General features: G+C 41.5%; 1 protein-coding gene across 1 annotated transcript in view; it reads left to right on the forward strand.

Moving 5' to 3' along the window:
• The window catches only part of PLCL2 (phospholipase C like 2), a 312,705-nt gene that overhangs the window by 266,823 nt on the left and 25,195 nt on the right, over positions 1-20,687 (forward strand). The window contains exon 5 of the mRNA XM_082257834.1: positions 8,404-8,479. Within this exon, the coding sequence (XP_082113960.1) occupies positions 8,404-8,479 (76 nt within the window). The remainder of the gene's footprint in view (positions 1-8,403; positions 8,480-20,687) is intronic.

Genomic DNA, 20,687 nt, shown 5'->3' on the forward strand with positions numbered 1-20,687 from the left:
GTTAATTGGGAGCACTCACAACTTAAAAGTGTACAGGAACAGAGTCAGACATTTTGGCAAGGAGAACCTGCAGGTGGAGTATTCAAGATGTATAGTTATCTCTTTATTTATTGCAGGTATTTATATAGTGGCAACCATTAATGCAGCACTTTACATATTGTACATCAGTCCCTGCACTCAAGAAGCTAACAATCTAAGGTCTGTATCTCACATGCTTACACATACAAGCGCCAATATAGACAGGGGCCAGTTAACATACCAGCATGTCTTTGGAGTACCCAGAGGAAACCCATGCAAGCAAAGCGAGAACATGCAAACTCCTTGCTCGACATTCATACTGTATAAAAAGCCAAGGCCTGCCTCAGCTCATCAGGCTTCACCTATACCTAAAATATCACGTGTGTCTAGACTGACCCTATAAAGAGAGAATCTGTGATACAAGAAAACAAAAGATGTCTTATCACATGTAATACATTAAAGAGAAGGCTTGTACAGTCCCTGAAAAGAAAACATGAGTTTATTAGATGTGTAGCACTTAAGCATGAAATTGAAATTAAATCAAGCCAAGTGTTTCTTCTAAAGGACTGCTTTCTTACTATTTATTCTAATCCCTAAGTAACAATGGCAGCTCCATGAATCCCAGTATCCAAAAATAATACCTTGTGCACAATACTACATGTTTTAAATGTAAGAAACGAAATGTGGTTAACCGTATACCCTCACAGCCTTAAAACTGTGCAGCATAACATTTATGTAGCATCCTGCAGGGAAATGTGAAGAATTAATAGTTCCACAAACCGCCTTTCAATGGAAGAAAGGCCACAGGAAGGTCATTATTCTTCTAAGTTTAAATTGGATATATAATAACGGGCTTGGGTTGCTGTGTGGGCACCGAACAGCTCCTACAGAATATTTTGTACTGTATACATGTAATTCAGAATAGGTGGAATGAAAGTGCTTCCAAAAACAGGCCTGATGTTGTCTGAGTCTTTGAGAGTATGAGGAGGAATTGGCTATCAGTCTATGCTGTAGGTCAACATAGGTTAACGTACACCAGCTTTAGGAACCTTCCCCCCTATTTACTGGAATCTTAAGGGTAGATTACATGCCCATTTGAGTTTTGCTGCAGTATTTGAGAGATCAATTTGAATAATAATTTGGATAATATGGAACAGTGTTTACTTGCATGTATTGTTGCTTCTATCATCCAGATCAGTAGATTTTAGCACCTGAGAGATTGGCTAGTATAACATTGATCTTTCGTAGATCATATTGGCTCCCTGAACAGGACTGGACAGGAGTGTTTGTAATTAGTTTAGTGGTCTGAATAGGATAGATTAAGGTTAGGAACTTCACCCACGCTTTTTTATTTTCTTATACCCTCTTACCTATTATGCTGATTTCCCACCAGAACACCTATCTACCTTCCCAGCAAATCCCGCGCTGTGCTGCTGTGATCTTCCGATCCGCTGCCACAGCTTAGATCCCACACATCCATCATCTTCTTTTGCCATCTGTCTCCTAAGGTCCGTCCACTGGCCACTTTGAGACCCCGCTCCTGCAGCCTCCTGAGATATGTGCAAGGATATCCTAAAAGGTCAGGGAGGAGATGAGAAATCTCTGAGGGTTTGCAGCAGAAGCATTGCCCCCAGCAGGAGAAATTCTAGATGTATACTGGGGTGAATAGTCTGACAAATAAGGTTGCACTTTTATGCCATATTGAGTAGAGATTCATACTATTACAACGCCCATTTCTGACTGGCCCTCTTTAGGATTCTATCTGAAGACACGGTATCGAAGATTTTCTTCGCAATGGGGGAGATTTACTAAAACTGGAGCACACATAATCTGGTGCAGCTGTGCATAGTAACCAATCAGCTTCCAGGTTTTAGCCCTCATTAAAATTGAGCGCGGCTTTGAAGTTCATCTGAACTTGCACGATTTTAAAGCCGCGTTTCAGTCCCACTTTGGGGCAACTTCAAAGACATCCCTGCAGCTTAATGCACAGATGTCTATTGAAATCGCCCCCAAAGTCGCCAAAAGTAGTTCAGGAACTACTTTTGGAAATCAGTGCGGATCTGCAAAGTCGGCGTTGCACCGATTGGGACTCTCTCATTACCGGCAATAGGCTGAAATTTGATATGCAATTTGACCTGTCAAATTGGGCCGATGTGAATGGGGGCTAATTGTCAAAGCTTAATTGAACAAGCTGAAATTAGAAGCTGATTGGTTACTATGCACAGTGCAGCAGATTCTGTGTGCACCAGTTTTAGTAAATCTCCCCCAATGCTTTATCACAACATTTAGCATTGTCCTTTTATGCAGATAGTTTTTGTTTTGTTATTCTTACAGTGGTGAATGTTACCTCTTAACAATCATATCTTTACTATACAGTAAGCTAAAGCTTCATCTGGAATCTTTTGTGTTTGAAAGTCTGCAGCATTCTTTTAAATGGTCACTTTACGACTTTGACCATTGTCCTTCTTTAAACTTCCTTTGGGATGTTTTCCTGATGTTAGGAAGCTCTAATTAGAATCTGTGGAAGACTATGAAATATTGTTTAGAGGCAAAAGCACAGAGAAGCAGGTGCAACAAAAATGTGTATGGGCAGATAAGCTGCGGGCTCAACAAAAGGAAGCTAAGTGGAAAAAAAAGTGATTGCAAAATTGAGTTGTGCTAACTGGAGTGGTACAAGTTGGCAAAGGAATGTATAATGTATTTGCAACATAAATACCTTGTAGAATGGTATTCTGGCACTTTTCATAGGTGCAACCACTTTCATATACAGAGACTTATGGCATTGTGCCATTGTTAATAAAAAAAAATGCCTACCTGTGCCATATCTCTACTGTGTTGTTATTTCACTGAAGTGACCAGTACCAGAGAAAAATAATTTTATTATTGTGTATTAAAGGAGAAGTACAGCCAACACTCCTCTGGATCACAGGAGTGCACTCCTGTAAAACATTTTCAGTAGACAGCGGGCTGAAGCTTGTTGTCCGCTGATGTCATAGAGCTGGTCCAGGCTCGGGCAAAATCACGACAATATGGGATTAGGATCTACCCACGTCCCTAGACCGGCACCTGGCTCAGCCTCTAAGTGAGCCGCTGAGAGCCTGAGCCAACTGCCCCCCACCCCTTTCACAGCCCAGCACTCCAGTGAGAGTGGAGGGGTAAAGCAGACAGCAGTGAACGACATTCACCAGCTCTGTGCTCATGAACCACTGAGAACCGAGCGATCAGCAGTGTTTGATCGCTCAGTTCTCAGTCTTTGAGCTTACGGGGGACAAATGCTGCAACAGACAAATGCTCCATCCACCTAGGGAAGTATGATTCTAAAAAAATAAATAAATCCCACACTTCTCTTTTAATGCCTTTGCTTTAAAGTGGTCAGACATTTACTGGAACTGTTCCACCTACCTACCACACCTCTGATTTAAATATACCTGTAACTCTCAATAGTCTTCCTGTCAGTTTGCTGCAACAAAGGACTGTTACTTTTTGTATGTAAGTAGCAATTTATCTGCAGCGGTTCAACCTGCCATTTGCTGAGTCAGAACTACAACTTGTTAATCAGCAGGAGGCATGAGCTTTGCTGATTGGAGAGCTGTGACTGAGTGAACATCTCAGACCACTGCAGAGAGACAGCTGCTTACAAACAGATAGCAGTGGTCCATCTCTGCTGGCATGCTGGCAAGGGGACATGCTTTTCTACTGCAGCCACTTTTTGACGGACACAAACAGTAAAACCTTTACTACCCATTGTGTTCTTGCCAACCAAATGTATTTTGCTTTAACTAGAAAATACAGATGGGCTTTAATGCTGGCTGTAATAATATATAACACTATGCAATGGGTTTGATACAGCGATCATCTTCATGAAAGAATTATATTTTATAAACTGGTTGCATTAATTGGATAGATAAATCAATAAATGATCATTTTCAAGAAAAAAAAAAAAAGATTAGTCCTGATGGAATTCCAATACAGTCTGATCTAACAAATTGTATTCTTTGTTATGTTGATTTATTGATTGATTGGTTTTGAGCAAACAAAATCCCATTAAATGACCATATCAAGTGCTGCTGGATTGGTTCTCCGTTTTCTTCTGGGACACAATAAGAATTTCTGAATATTTACTTTTGAGTTCTGTATTAGGCTTTGGCATTAGGAACTGAACTGCAGTCACCTTTTCCAGCTCTCACCTTTATTTTCAGCTGCAGACGTGCTACTAAAGCTGTCAGTGTCATCAAAGTCTGTACCGCGGATGCTATGTTTTTCTGCAAGACATTAAGAAGAGTGTAAATGCATGACTGATGATTACTTGCAGCTTGTAATTGCACAGAAGAAGCCACTTTTACAAAGTGTATAATTAATCTGAAACTCCTAGAAGATAAATAAAATGTCAGGTGCAAAAGAGATCATATTAAACACATTTTTTTTTATTTTTTTTTTCGTTCTGTGAATAAACATTTCCTGTGATCCCAGAACTTTGAATTTAGAGGAAAACTTCAAACATTATAGCCATCGTTCTGTCCCAGGTGTATTGTAATTGAGGTGGACTAAGGCCCCTTTCACACATGCTGTCTGTTTGTCCGTTTTTCATCCATCCGTTGACGGATGAAAAACGGACATCAATGTATCTCTATGTAAAAATGGATGACAATGGATGATCATCGGTTAACATCCGTTTTCATCCGCTTCCGTCAATGTCCGTTTTTTTGAACGGATGAATGCCCTATTTTTCATCCGTCAAAAAAACGGATCGGACGAAAAACGGATGATAACGGATGAAAAACAGATGACAACGGATAAAAAACGGATGACAACGGATGAAAAACAGATAACAACTGACGAAAAACGGATGAAAAACGGATAACAACTGACGAAAAACGGATGACAACTGACGAAAAACGGATGAAAATCGGATGAAAAACTGATACATTTTGACGTGACTGAACTGATGAACTGAATGGACCGTATGTGTGAAAGGGGCCTAATGGAGAGCCCTTGGGAAGTACACCGTCAGTGTACGGATTCCCTCTAGAATTCCAAAGAGTAGGTTGGGGATGGGACCGTAGGAAAGACTGAAAAGCACAGTCACACTCCATATGCTGTGCCTGAAACAATGATTTCCATCACCAAGAACCCAACTTGGTTAACCTTGCCACAGAAAAGGGAGCTTTTGGTGCTAAAAAATTAAATGCAGGTTTGCAGTGGGAAATTTACTATTAGGGCTATAATAATAAGTTATGGTTGGGGTTGAGATTTTGGGTGTTAAAGTGAACGGGATCCAGAGTAAAATATTCCCAAAGGTAACAACAGCACTGGAGTGCAGATATGAGAACCTTTGTTAGTCTTCTAATTAATCCATGTATCATTGGGGAGCACCTTGGATCCTAGGCCCAAGCTCTACACGCTGTCTCAAGTTCTCTCCAAGTTGACAGTGACGCTAGGTTCACACCTTAGCGTTCTTGCTGCCCACATTTGCACTAGCACGGCAGCCCATTCAAATGAAAATTTAAAAAAAAGGTGCGCCTTTTCAAAAATACAGCCACATTTTTGACCATGCAATTTCTCTGCGGTTCCCGCATCCTCAGGCGCGATCCGTGCTGAGATGCGTGAGAGTGCCATTCAGACTGAATGGCAGCTCCCTATGTCTCATAGGAGCAGCGCGATTTGGCTGCAGGTGGTTGCGGGTGGGGGAACATATGCAATTCCCACAGCCACATGCATAGGTCTGAATTTAGCATTAATCATGTCCTCCCATATCACTGGACCCCACTTCCAAATTTGAAAAACGTATTGTCAAAACCCCACAGGGAACTACCAGTACTGAAATTCCATGTATTTACACCAGGCTTTCCTAACTAGGGTTCCTACAGAGGTAGCTAGGGGTTCCTTGAGCAATAAACAATGACAGATTGATCCCTCACTTTCAATGACAACCAATGTAAGGAGTCGTTTTGCACTGCAAAAAAATGTAAGTGGGACTTTTTTTTTTGCATTGACCACCAGTGTAACGTGCCATTTTTCCACTGACTGCCAATGTATGGGGGCATTTCTACATGGACCACTAATGAAAGTTGGCATTTCACCACTGAGCTCCAGTGCAAGAAGACTTTTCTATTAATTAATGTAAGGGACCACTTCAGATTTCACAGGCTGCTCCTTGTTCATTATTATTCATAAATGTTATGTTTATTTTTGTTGAATATATGGAGCAATGAAGTGCTATAAAAATAAGCTCTGGACATCAAATATTCTAGTTATGCCATGTTTTAAACTTTCAGCAACTTACTGATCGTGCTATTTTATTATGAAATATAGATATAGTCATTTTACCAGGGTTTCCTAGAGACCCCAGCATTATGTTAAAGGTTTCTTTAGGGCAGGGGTCTCCAAATTATGACCCTCCAGCTGTTGAGGAACTACAATTCCCATCATGCCTAGTCATGTCTGTGAATGTCAGAGTTTTACAATGCTCATGGGAACTGTAGTTCCGCAACAGCTGAAGGGGTCGTAGTTTGGATGGAGATCGCTGCTTAGGGTAAAAATTTGAGAGCGTCTGTATTACACTGTGCACTTTTATAGCTAATGTTGACATCACTAGTTACTGTATTACCTTAGCAAGGAAACTGTTAATGTATATGTCTTGTAGTGTTTATTTACACCTTTAAGGTTCATTTTCCTTTTAACCACTTGCCGACCGCCGCCCGACTATATACGGCGGCGGTCAGCCCCTCCCAGGCAAAGTGACGTACCGGTACGTCACTAGCCTGGGAGCGAATAGCCGGCGAGCACGCGCCACCGGAAGCGCGCTCCCGCCCCCGCTCGTACCCAACGAAGCTGGCGCGTGTGACCGGTGGACCCGATGTCCGCCGGTCACTCGCGATCGTCGGGAAGAGAGGGAGAAAGGCAGGCTGCTAGTGTAAACAAAGCCGCCTGTCATTCTCCCCTGTGTAAAAGCACTGATCACTCGGTCCTGCTATGTAGGACCGTTGATCTGTGCTATTCCACCTCTAGCCACATCCAATGACAGTAAGAAACACGCCCCTAGGGACACACTTAACCCCTCCAATAAAGTTAACCCCTTCCCTCCCAGTGTCATTTTTACAGTAACAGTGCATATGTATAGCACTGATTACTGTAGTAATGTCACTGGTACCCCCCAAATGTGTCAAAAATGTCAGTCAAGGGTCCGATCTGTCCGCCGCAATGTCGCAGTACCGCAGAAAAGTCGCAGATCGCCGCCATTACGCGTTAAAAAAAAAACAACAAAAATGACAAAAATCTTTCCCTTAGTAAACGCAATAACTTTTGCGCAAACCAATCAAAATAAGCTTATTGTGATTTTTTTTTATACCAAACATAGGTAGCAGAAAACAAATTGGCCAAAAATTTTAAAAAACTTTGGTTTTTACATTTTTTTGGGGGGGGGGAATTTCATATAAAAAATTTGAAAAATATTGTTATTTTTGCAAAATTGTCGCTATTTTTTTGTTTATAGCGCATGATCAAAAAATCGCACAGGTGATCAAATACCACCAAAAGAAAGCTCCGTTTGTGGGAAAAAAAGGACGTCAAATTCGTTTGGGTACAGCGTCGCACGACCGCGCAATTGTCCGTTAAAGTCACGCAGTGCCGAATCGCAAAATACCCCCTGGTCAGGAAGGGGGTAAAATCTTCCGGGGCTTAAGTGGTTAAAAGGAGTAGGTTAAATTGTTTTAGGTATTATTTGCAATATATGGAAATATCTGTTTATTCTCTGTGGATAATCTTTGTATCCAGCATATGGGTCCCCTGCAGCAGCTATTACCAATCCCGTGATTTACTACGTACACTTTGGATATTATATAGCATCAGACAAAGTGGAAATGGTAGCGTTGCCCAAAGGAAAAAAACAGATATTTTTAGTTCTCTAAACTGCCCTTGTAGAATGACCGTTGGAATCAGGTTAGTTGTTGGGAGCAACGCTTCCACCTACCTGAAATATTAACCTATCTATACATGTTCTAGGTTCTGCTCACATCTCTTCTCAAAACAAAGGGATGTTGGGCTTTTCCCCGTAGCATTGTTTAGCATCAAGCTTTTTAAAAAAGCCATGTTTGAAGAAATAATGTACTGAGAGATTTCTCCAGGCTCCGTTGTGTGAGCAGTGGTGTACCTTTTATACATAAGGAAGAATTCAACTAAATCTCTGATTTTGAACCATTCCATTGTGAACAGAGCTTGAAGAAAGCTATCCATTATTCATAAAGATGCTAAAAATATTTCTTCCAGCATTCCCCTTTGTTACTACAGATTAATCCTTTTTAAAACGCTTCAGTTTCCAACAAGCACACTTGTAGTGTATATTTTTTTATTGATTTGAATTTACATTTTGAATATTTTATTCCACAGATAATTCAAAGCAGCAAGGCTCTAATTGAGACTGCAGATAGTGTTTATGAGAAGATTGTACAATGTCAGAAGACTGGTAAGTGAAATTGTAGGATTATACTGCCTTCTAGTATTCTACATTTCTTGTTGGTTTAAAAGATCGTGCCTGAACTGTACAATAATGTAATTCTGTGAGTTGAAAGGATTTATTAAAACCATCACTAACGCTGTTGCTGTCCTTGCCACAAATGAACACTTGCTGTACAAGTACAATTAAGATTCTTAAAAGGGCACTTTAGTAGGAAATAAAAATGTATCAAAAACCAAAACTTTATTAGTTGTGGATAGAGTAGGGATAAGTTAAGAGCCATGCCAGGTTTCTATTGCTGTTTGTGTTTTATTGGGGAGATTTCACCTCTCTTCCTGACAACAGAAAGTGGAGATATCGCAACAAGTGTCCCCATTGGGAAGATTTCAGCTCTGTTCCATCTTTGGTGACAACTGAAATGTTTGCAAATTCTGGATGGACCCTCTGCACACTGCCACACACCCTTTTCAGTAAACTGCACCAAAGCAATCCCTCCTATGTCCATTCCTACACTGCCCTGCCACTGCAAATGCTACAGTGGACACCATGCCAACCTGGGACATAGAGACATAAGATGGAGGGGAGCTACTAGGTTCAAGTCTGGTCACTGTCCTGCGTTACAACAGAGAAAATATATACCTGTGCATAGTTTGCTGGGAAGGGTGTATAGCGGTGTGCAGAGGGTCCATCCAGAATTTGTAGTGTTAATATGTGGTCAAACCCCTTTAGCCCCTGATAGATAAAAATACATGTACAAGCTATTGGGATTTGAGCACAGGTTTATCTTTTCTCTGTTGTAATGCAGGTCAGTGACCAGATCTGAACCTTGTAGCTCTCCTCTACCTTGTGTGTCTATGCCCCAGGTTGGCATGGTGTCCACTGTAGCATTTTCAGTGGCAGAGCAGTGTAGGACTGGCCAAAGGAGGGATTGATTTGGCACAGTTTGTCAGCCTAAACATGTATTACAATGTGTGTGAACTAAAAAGCTCTGTTTTACTGGAAAGGGTGCGTGGCAGTGTGCAGAGGCTCCATCCAGAATTTATAGTGGTAATATGTGGTTGATTTACTAAAGGAAAATAGGCTGTTTACTTTGCAAGGGTTTTTTCCCCTTAACTTAGTAAATGTAATGAAAATTCACTTTGCAAAGAATACCCTATAATGTGCAAGGAACATTTGAAAAAGTTGCTTGCGCATGATTGTATTAGTAGAACTTCACCTTGTTCACTAAACTAAGGAAAATTTCCTTTGCCAAGTGAAAAGTCCCATGCAAAGTGAAGAGCCCCTTTGCCTTGGTGGTTCTAAAGCTTTAAGATTTTTACCTTAATGCATTAGGGTAAAACACCCTCTGTGCTGCAGGATCCCCTCCCCCCCTCTCTTCTTACATGTGCCCGGATCCGATCTAGCAATGTGCACAAGAGCAGCAGCTCTTTTCGCTGTCTCCCTCTTCTTTGGGCAGATTGATATGCTCCCGCTGCTGTCAATCAAATGCTTTGATGAGGGAGTGGGGGCAGTCCTAGCTGCCCGGTCCGTGTCAATAGACGCAGACAGGGCAGCTTGGGAGTGAGCATGCACCGGTGCCCCAATGGAAAACGGGTTTCCGTCGGGAGCACTTGCCAAAGAGGAGGGGCCTGGAGTGCCAGCAGGGGACCCCAGAAGTAGGTGATCGGGGCTGCTCTGTGCAAAAGCATTGCACAGAGCAGGTAAGTATGATGTGTGTTGATTTAATTTAAAAAAAAGGTTTAATATCACTTTAGGTAAATTAACACTATAGTCCATTCCACCCCAAAAAAAAAAAAATCACCTGCTGGCAACTTTTTTCCCCAGCTTTAATTTCACTTTAACTTGTTTTATTTGTGCAACAAAGTTATGCCACTGCTTGAAATGAAACCCTGCTCTTAGGTGATGATGGCATAGAAATATATCTGATGGGCAAGCCAGGATGTGGAACAGCAATAGGAACCAAAGCTTACCCCATGCCACCAGTCTAAGGTTTCACTGCAGACTACAGAGGTTAGAGACCAAGTGGGTACGGTCCAAGAAAAAGGAATAAATGCCATCTCTGATAATACGAGACATCATTCTCACTGGCAGCCAAACAACTCTTGTAATGGAAACTTTGCAGCAATGATCCTTAGCTGTCAGATCTGGGTAATTTTATCTCTGGTTTTATGTATGATATTGTTTTACCTTCATGGTTGCAAACTAGTTCATGTTGTATTTTTTTTTTTCTTTGCTATTTTTATGACTTTTAAATGTCAAGGTATTTTAGTAACAGAATATTCAGAGCATTTGTTGCCTTTACATACTGTGTTAATGAAGTTAAAAAGAAAAAGCTTTTATATCCTTATTGTAGAATCCAAGAGGAAAGTTATGTGATCATATAAAAGTATGAGGCCATGGGTCAAGTCCCTGACTATGTCACTGGCATCCAGGCAACTATACATTGTGACTGCAGCTTAACTATAATCACACAGTCACATGATAAGAATATTCAATCTGAAATGAATAACAATAAAAAGCATGTTTTTAATTTTGTTTGGGTTTTTTTATGGTAAAGTATGGCGGTGTTTACAGCAGATTTAGCTTTTGATCAGCTATTTATTATCAATCCATTGACGTGATTTGGATCAAAGTGGCATTTTCCAGAAGGCAACGGAAATGATAAAAATCACAATAATTGAGGCGCTAGAAAAAAATGTATATTACTTCAGCAAATCAAATTCAGTAGACAGTTTGGAGTTTAAAAGTTTTAAACTGACTAAACACAGAAATTAAAACAGAGTGATTTAAAGAGACCGTCACCTCGCCCATACAGGAGATGTGGAAGTATGTCTGCAAAGACACACTTCCCTCCCACCCCATTATACTCTCCTTTTCTGCATTTCCCTGCCACTACTTGCTTCATTGTAGCCAGTGCTGGAATTGTCGATGCCCGTGACCTAGGGGAATGGTAATGTTGCTTTCTTTTGACAGTACTACGGCCTTGCGTTTGGCTGCTAGGTCAGAGCACTGTCACAGGGGAGGAGATTACATTTACTGCTATACCTGGAAAAAGTATAAATATGAAGATACAATTTACTACTTAGTTCCTTTTGATATTAACTACAGATATATAGTTAGAGAGAGTGCATTGCTGTCATTGGATTGTAACAGAGAAATAGTATAGGTAGGTATAGCCACTATACAACTGTTCTATGTGGAAGGACAGCCTGCAAGTATATTGAGTAGATATGGCTGCTCCCATGTAAATTTCTTTTTTTAACCACTTTACCACCGGAGGATTTTGCTGTCTTACGTCTGGGCCACTTTTTGCGATTCGGCACTGTGCGACTTTAACTGACAATTGCGCGGTCATGCAACGCCGTACCCAAACAAAATTTATGTCCTTTTTTTCCCACAGAGATTTCTTTTGGTGGTATTTGATAACCTGTGCGATTTTTACTTTTTGCGCTATAAGGCTCCGTTCACATGTAGGCGTTTTGGGGCGTTTTTGGGGCGTTTTTCTGCTCTAGGATCAGCTCTCAAAACGCCCAACAAGACAAATCCTATTCATTTCAATGGCCCCTGTTCACATCTGAGCGTTTTGAAGCTGTATACAAAACGCCCAACGCTCAAAAAAGTACATGAGCTTCTTTTTGGGCAGATTACAGGCGTTTTCCATTGATCTCTATTCAATCTAAAAACGCCTGCACAAAAATCGCGGCAAAAATCGCGGTAAAATCGCGGTAAAAAACGCCGCAAAAATCGCGGTAAAATCGCGGTAAAAAACGCGCAAAAAACGCTACGCTCAGGTGTGAATGTAGCCTTAACAAAAAAAGAGCAACAATTTTGAAAAAATAACAATATTTTTCAAATTTTTTTATATGAAATCCCCCCCCCAAAAAAATGTAAAAATCTAAATTTTTTATCATTTTAGGCCAATTTGTTTTCTGCTACATATTTTTGGTAAAAAAAAAATCGCAATAAGCGTATTTTGATTGGTTTGCGCAAAAGTTATTGCGTTTTACTAACTAAGGGAAAGATTTCTGTCATTTTTGGTGTTTTTTTTTTTTTTTAACGAGTAATGGCGGCGATCTGCAATTTTTTTTGCCTGACTGCGACATTGCGGCGGACAGATCGGACCCTTGACTGACATTTTTGACACTTTTGGGGGTACCAGTGACATTACTGCAGTAATCAGTGCTATAAATATGCACTGTTACTGTAAAAATGACACTGGCAGGGAAGGGGTTAATTTTTATTGGAAAGGGAGGGGTTAATGTATGCCTGGTGCTTACTGACGTGTGTGGGGGGAGGTGACTGAGTGACACAGGGACAGATCGCAGGTTCAGCTATGCTGAACCCTGCAATCTGACCCGGTCTGTCACTTAGGAGATCCGCCCCCTTGTGTTTACACAAGCGGGCGGATCTCCACATTCGATTCCCCGATGATTGGGGAAGAGCGGCGGTGATCACCGCCGCTCCTCCCCTGGCCCGACTCCCGCTGTAACCGAATAAAGCGGGAGCGAGCCTCCGGCGGGAGAGAGGGGGATGTCTGGTGACGTAGGTCTACGTCGCCAGACGATAACGAGCCACTTTGCCGCAGTACAGTCAACATGACTGGTCGGCAAGTGGTTAAAGAATAATTTTTTTTTAATCATTATTTTCTTTAAAATTATTTAAAATATAGCCGAGACTTAAAGTGTCTGTAAAGTCTGTTTTTTTCTAGTACAGTAACAAACATAGTATACTTCCCTCCTCTGTGCAGTGCTTTTGCACAGAGCAGCCCAGATCCTCCTCTTCTCGGATCCCTGGGTGGAGCTCCTGGCCCCTCCCTCCTGTTGATTCCCCCCACAGCAAGCAGCTTGCTATGGGGGCACCTGAGCCGAGCTGCAGCTCCGTGTACCAATTCAGACAGGGAGCTGTGGTTTGGCCCCGCCACCTCTCTCCTGATTGGCTACCTGAGTTTGATTGACAGCAGCAGGAGCCAATAGCATTGCTGCTGTTTCTCAGTCAGAAAGGAGAGGCACTCATGGACATCACTGGATAGAGATGGGGCTCAGGTAAGTATTAGGGGGGCTGCTGCACACAGAAGGAATGCGTTAAGATAAAAAAAAAAACCTTCTGCCTTTACAACCACTTTAACTCATGTTGAAAATGGTTATTACTACTTGAAATGATTGATTTTTGCATATGACTGCAAGGCTACAATTTTCAGCAGCTACTTCCCCAGTGTCCTAATGGTGAACTATTTTAGCTCATTTATCATGTTTACCTTATAGGTAAGTTCACCATCTGTATGTGTCCTGGTGACCATTGTCATCGGGACTAAAAGGGAGGAAAAATGAAAACATTTTGGTTATCACCAGAAATAGAATGAAGGTAAATTTTTTAGTGGGGGCATTTGTTCTAGTGAGAGTTGTCTAAGTGGGGATATCTCTTAATTTGGAGGGATATCCTCTTGTTTCCTGTTGTCTGCTGGAGAGAAAATAAAAATGATTTTCATACAAAAGGCAAAAAATAATGTTTGAAATTTTACCATTACCTGTAGTCAAAATGGAAAAAAAGTTTTGGCTTTTGATTTAACCTTTAATAATTAATCATAATAATTAGGAAAATCTTTTTTTATTGTGTTAGCACAGTTATTCTGTTTTAGAAAAATTAGTCAGTTGTATTTCTTAGGCAATGCCAATACCTTACCTTAAGGTTGGCTTTCTCAACAAATACAATAGTTGCTATTTGATGAAATTAAGGTTTTATTTTTTATGTCTGTTAACCACTTGCCTACAGTGCACTTTCACCCCCTTCCTGCCCAGGCCGATTTTCAGCTTTCAGCGCTCTCACATTTTGAATAATTGCGTGGTCATGCTACACTGAACCCATATGAAATTTTTATCATTTTTTTCACACAAATAGAGCTTTCTTTTGGTTGTAATCACCGCTGGGTTTTTTATTTCTTACAAAAAAAAAAAAAAACGACAGAAAATTTTACGAGTAAATTTTGAAAATAAAGAATTTTTCTCCTTCACTGATGTGCGCTCATGAGGCTCCACTGATGGGCACTGATGAGGTGGCACTTATGGGCCCTGATAAGGAGGTACTAATATGCCGCACTGATAGGTGGCACTGATGGGCACTGACGGGTGGCACTGATGGGCATTGACAGGTGGCACTGATGGGAGAGACTGATGGACACTGATGGGCAGCACCATCAGTGCCCACAATCGGTGTCCATAGTGCTGCCAGTCAGTGCCCAAATGAGCAGGCACTGATGGGCACTGACTGGCAGCACTATGGGCATTGATGGCGGGCACTGATGGTGGGCAGTAATTGGCACTTTATTTACATGTTCTGTAATCAGGGCACTGATGATCAGTGCCCTGATTACCTTTCCTTGTCTCCCCTATGAGGAGGAGTCGCTGATTGGCTCTCCTCGCCTCACACTCTGACAGTGTGAGGCGAGAAGAGCCGAATAACGGCACTTCCTCATTCACATGTGACCGGCTGTGATTGGACACAGCCGATCACATGGGTAAAGAGTCATGTCATTGACTCTTTACCGAGATCGGGGTCGTGCCATGTCCTAGCAACATGGCATGGCCACCAGGGGCATTGCTAGGTGAGAAAAAGACCAGGGGCTTCAGCCCGAAGGTAAATTTGATAACCCCTCCCACATTTTAAAGTAAGTCCCGCCCAAGCTCCACTCAATGCCCCCCCCTGCCTAATGCTCCACCATAAAATGTTGTATGAACCCATTATGACACCAATACAGACGACCAATACACACGAGTCACCAACATAATCCATAGCACTGTACACTGCATGAGAGGAGCTTACACTAATGTCCTCTCATAGTCACACATTATTATCAGTAATACTTATTTGTATAGCTCTGACATATACCATAGTGCTGTACAGAGAGCACTGAGCCAGTCACATCAGTCTCTGTACCAGAGGAGCTTACACTCTAATGTCCCCCCACAGTCACACACTATTATTATTAGACATTTATATAGCTCTGACATATACCGCAGTGCTGTACAGAGATCACTGAGCCAGTCACAGCAGTCTCTGTACCAGAGGAGCTTACAATCTAATGCCCCCCCCCCCACTGGCTAATAAGCAGAAAGATTATTTTCTATGACTAAGGCCATTCATCTCCCAGTTATAAGAATTAATAACGCACATAGGATACATGGGGGAAGAGATATCAGGGTGCACTGCTGGGCTTTGAAAATATGGAATATTTGGGGAAGATATCCTGCCCCACCCCCACCATCTTTCTAACTGGAGGGAAGATATGGCGGTGTATATAAGGAGATAAATGGGGAAAATCAGCACCCCAGACTGTTTATATGTCGGGATAACGGGAGGAAGGTATTACAGGTCACACCCCAGGTGTTCTTTATATTAGGGTGACTGGGGGGGGGGGGGTAATACTAGTTGGTGACTGGAAGAACATATTTACACATATTTACACACCCCTGCCAGTTTTATATACCGGGGTGACTGCTAGGAGATATTTCTTTTTGTTGCATCCCTGGGCTGTATTACATGTTCAGGTGAGTGGGGGAAGATATTTTAGATTGCTCCCCTGGATGTGTTACTTGATGACAGGCTGGTTGGCTATCTGTCTTCATGTTAGGGAGCCTTCCCCCCCCCCCCTTCCCCTAACGAGCAGTTCACCCCACCTGAAAGAAGACAGTCTTCCTAGACAGTCTTCCTGTGTCTCATCCCAGGAATGTGGTGATTGTTACAGCTGTCCTCTTATCAGCAAAGGGCAGCAGACTGAAGATTAAAAGTCATGACAGGGGACTGGACTCCGGACAGCAGCCAGTTCTATCCTGCCAGGTCTGCTCTGCACGCACCAGTGTTTGCACACAGGTGGGAAGCAGCAGCAGGAGTTGGGACACAAATCACTACTAAAGCTACAGTATTTTTAGCAGTATGACAACACTGCGGGGCCCCCTACTGGCCTCGGGCACTGCCCAAAAGGTCAGTCTGCCCCTGCACCTGGCTGCCTGTCGCTATTCCCTAGGCTCTGAGCTTGAGCTGCACTGCCACCCGGAGAAGAGGGAGGTGAGTGGAGGTGGAGCCAATTCTTGGCGCGGAGGCATTTGAAATCCTCCTCTGCTCTGAACGCTGCCTGGGAGCCTCTCCTGCTGTCATATGACGAGTGACATCACTGGTTGCTAGACGCCATTCGGCAGCCCATACTAGCAACCAGTGTGGCGGCGGCAGGCCAGGCAGTAGAGGCCCAGCAGAGAGAGGAGGAGGATCATACTGGACAGCGAGACACTCGGGGCTAATAATTATAATGATTCCACATGAGACCCGGGGCTTTTTGGGGGCCCACTTGGGGCTATAGCCCCTGTGAACCCCCCCCCCTCCCGACGCCACTGGTGTCTACGATCGCCACTCTGCGCGCCCCCCGGGAGAGAGACGATGTTCTGGTGCGCCTTCACATGACGACATCCCAGAACAATAGCTACACCGCTCTGCCATCACTTGACGGTGGGCGGGTAGTATGTGGTTAAATAAGAAACTGAGGGGGTATCTACTACTGTCTTGGGAAACTATGAGAATTGGATTTTACCAGAATAGAAGGTAACAGCAGAAGGTCCAAATGCCAAGATATAAGTACATCAAATTCACGCTTTGAAAAATAGACACCTTTTAAATCCTCAGTACAAATACCAGTCTTTTCACGATAGAGAAAAGTCAACTCAAGGATAGACTTTTAGGCAATGTTTTTAAGGAAATTGACAAAGAAAATGTTCAAATGGGCGAGGGAAAGGTAATAATGGATAACGGGAAAGAAACTTCACGCTTGGTTGGTGCCTTGTATTTTATATTCCTAAATGGTTAGCCCATTCATAATTTAGCTTTTGAATAAGATGGAACCTGACAAACTGCTTCATTTGGAATGTCACATTTTTCCAGCTAGTTGATCTTGCCCTATATAGAAGTCCATCTTTCCTGTTTCTGACAGTTTGATGAGCTTATTGTCTAAATCTGGATATACATTTGTTAGTTCTTCAGTAGGATTCTTGTGTAGCATGGGATTCCATGTTTGGCTTGTAGAACCCGGTGCCTGCCTGTCTGTATTTCAAGAGATGAGATGTCCGCCCTTGTTGGGTGCAAAGGGGATCTTTCAATGCAGCAACATGTACGTTTTGTTTTCAATGCCTACTCTATGGGGTTGATTTACTAAAACAGAATATGCATTAAACTGACAGTATAAGCGGTTTTAAATTCTCTAGACAACATATAGACAAAGTAGTAAACCATGCAGACAGGATTATATTCTCAATGCCTACAGCAGGAAACATAACTATATGGAATAAAAGTGTGAAGCCTGAAATGAAAAACATACTGGTGTTGATTTACTAAAACCAGAGAGTGCCAAACCTGGTACAGCTCTGCATAGAAACCAATTAGCTTCCAGTTTTGTTTTTTTGAAAAAGCTCAACTGAACAAGCTGAAGTTAGAAGCTAATTGGCTACCATGCACAGCTGCACTAGGTTTTATATTCTTCAGTTTTTGTAAATCCACCCCAATATTTTTTTCAATTCAGGTTTCATACTTTTATTTGCTATAGTTATGTTTCCTGCTGTAGGCATCAAGAATACAATCCCGTCTGCGTGTTTTACTACTTTGTCTATAATATGTTGTTATCTAGAGAATTTAACACAGCTTATACTGTCAGTTTAATGCGTATTCTTCTACATATCTGGATGTTGTGGTTTGATGTTTGAAATGAGGCTGGCAAGTGATAAGGGTGATTAGAGCTGAATTGAAGATGCCTTTGGGATCCATATTATTCTGAACTGAGAATAATTGGAGGAGCTGTGGCTGATAAATGGAGGATAAAGATTACATGTGAATGACATGGCAGAATCGCACATCAACTAGACTTTATTTACTAACGAAAAGAGACCGCTTAACAAGCGCTACAAGTGTCCCCCAAATAACTCCAATATGCTATTTCGTTTAGAAGATTCATAATTGATTAATCAATCCTTTCCTCTTACCTAAAATGTTTACCAGAGTAGAAACTGATAACCATGGACGTTGTCCCATATACAGCTTTTCAAGGTTGTCTCATAGAGCAAAAATAACTCGGTAACAATTAATTTCAGACAGGATGGCCTTGTTCGTGAATCTGGTCAACCAAATAGTTGGCCATTGCTGAAAAACAGTCGAGTTCCTTCTTTTTTTTTTATATACCGATGACTAAATCTAGGCTGCTACATTTCTGTTCTGTTGTTTGAAAAAACCCTTTTTTTTCTCTTTGATGAACAGATTGTTATAATAGTAGAATTGAATGTGATTCAAAAGGTGAAAAAAACACTTTACACTATTTAATTCCATCTGAAATGATGAGTTCACTTGTGCTAATTGGGTTACAGCAGCTTTTAATGTCTATTAGAAAACAATTGACTGCAAAACTCAAAGGGCATTTTTGCATTCATCAATAGTGGCTTCTCAGTGTTTCTTTTTTAGTAGGATCACGCAGAGTAATGGTCTTTTGATAGCTGCAAGAATTGCCTTTACCTTGGACTGTAGAGTTCACAAGGTTTTTGGTGTGCTATGGGTTCATTTACATGTACATTTTAGTTGTATTAACAATCATCTTTGTAAAGATACTAATTTGCAGTTACAAACATTTGTCACAGGTGAACATGCCATTAAAATCAGTTAAAAGAAAAACATCCTTATCAAGTGAAAAGATAATAATACAGCATAACACATAACTAAACAAAGATAAGAATAGCTGCACCTAAATGAGGATTATTGCCCAACAGAGTGGTTTAGAGCAGCCACCTATGCAATTAAATATATATACATACAGTATCTCACAAAAGTGAGTACATCCCTCACATTTTTTTTGTAAATATTTTATATCTTTTTATGTGACAACACTGAAGAAATGGCACTTTTCTACAATATAAAGTAGTGAGTGTACATATTGTATAACAGTGTAAATTTGCTGTCCCCTCCAATATAACTCAACACACAGCCATTAATGTCTGGTCCATGAAGACATGGATGATCGAGTTTGGGGTGGAGGAACTTGACCGGTGCGCACAGAGTCCTGGCCTCAACCTGATAGAACACCTTTGGGATGAATTAAAATGGAGACTGCGAGGCAGGCCTTCTTGCCTAACATCAGTGCCTGACCCCACAAATGCTCTTCTGGAATAATGGTCAAACATTCCCATAGATACCCTCCTAAACCTTGTGGATAGCCTTCCCAGAAGATTTAAAGCTGTTATAGCTGCAAAGGTTTGGCTAATTCAATATTGAACCCTACGGACTAAGAATGGGATGCCATTAAAGTGCGTGTAAAGGCAGGTGTCCCAATACTTTTGACAGTATAGTGTATATACAGTGGGTATAGAAAATAATCACCCACTTTAAAAAAAAAATAAATCACATTTTGTTGCTTTGCAGCCTGAAATTAAGACAGTTTTTGTTTTATCCAGCTATATTTATTAGTGCAACTTATAACATCCAAGTGAAAGAAATGACACCAACATGTCAGAAAAAAAGAAAGAGTTGGAAAAAGGATCACCCCCTTATGTCAGTATTTTGCCTTAATTACAGCCTTTAGTCTGTTTGGATATGTCTCTACTAACATTGCACATCTAGACTGCAATATTTGTCCAATAATCTTTGCAGAACTGCTAAAGTTCAGTTAAATTGATGGTGACCGTTTGTGGACTGTCATTCCACTGATTGTCAATGGTGTTTAACTCTGGACTCTGACTAGCCCATACGAGGACATCTTTTTCTCCTTCAACCACTGTGTGGTCATTTTTGCTGTGTGCTTTGCTTCATTGTCATGTTGGAAGGTAAACCTTCTTCACATTGACAACTTTCTGACAGAGGGCAGCAGATTTTCCCTAAGGCCTCATGTATACTGCAACTTGTAAACGACCGTTTTTGAGCAGTTGGGCGTTTTTTTCAGAAGCCCCTGAACCCACCTCAATGTTATCTTATCTGTCCATGTACACTGGGTCGTTTACAATGATTTTAGAGGCAGTTGAGTTCAGTGTCGTTTTTTAGAAAGCAATTATTTGCGTTCAGGATGTTCAGAACGTGTGTTTACCGGCGTTTCAAACGCAAAAACGCGACCGAACGCGTTCACCCGCGTTTAGCGCTCGCGTTTTTCCATTTTAAAGGGGAATGATTTTTTGACCTCTAGAAACGGTTCTGAGCGCAAACGCCTGCT

Source organism: Pelophylax lessonae (genome assembly GCF_965119305.1).
Source record: "Pelophylax lessonae genome assembly, chromosome: 5".
NCBI lineage: Eukaryota > Metazoa > Chordata > Amphibia > Anura > Ranidae > Pelophylax > Pelophylax lessonae.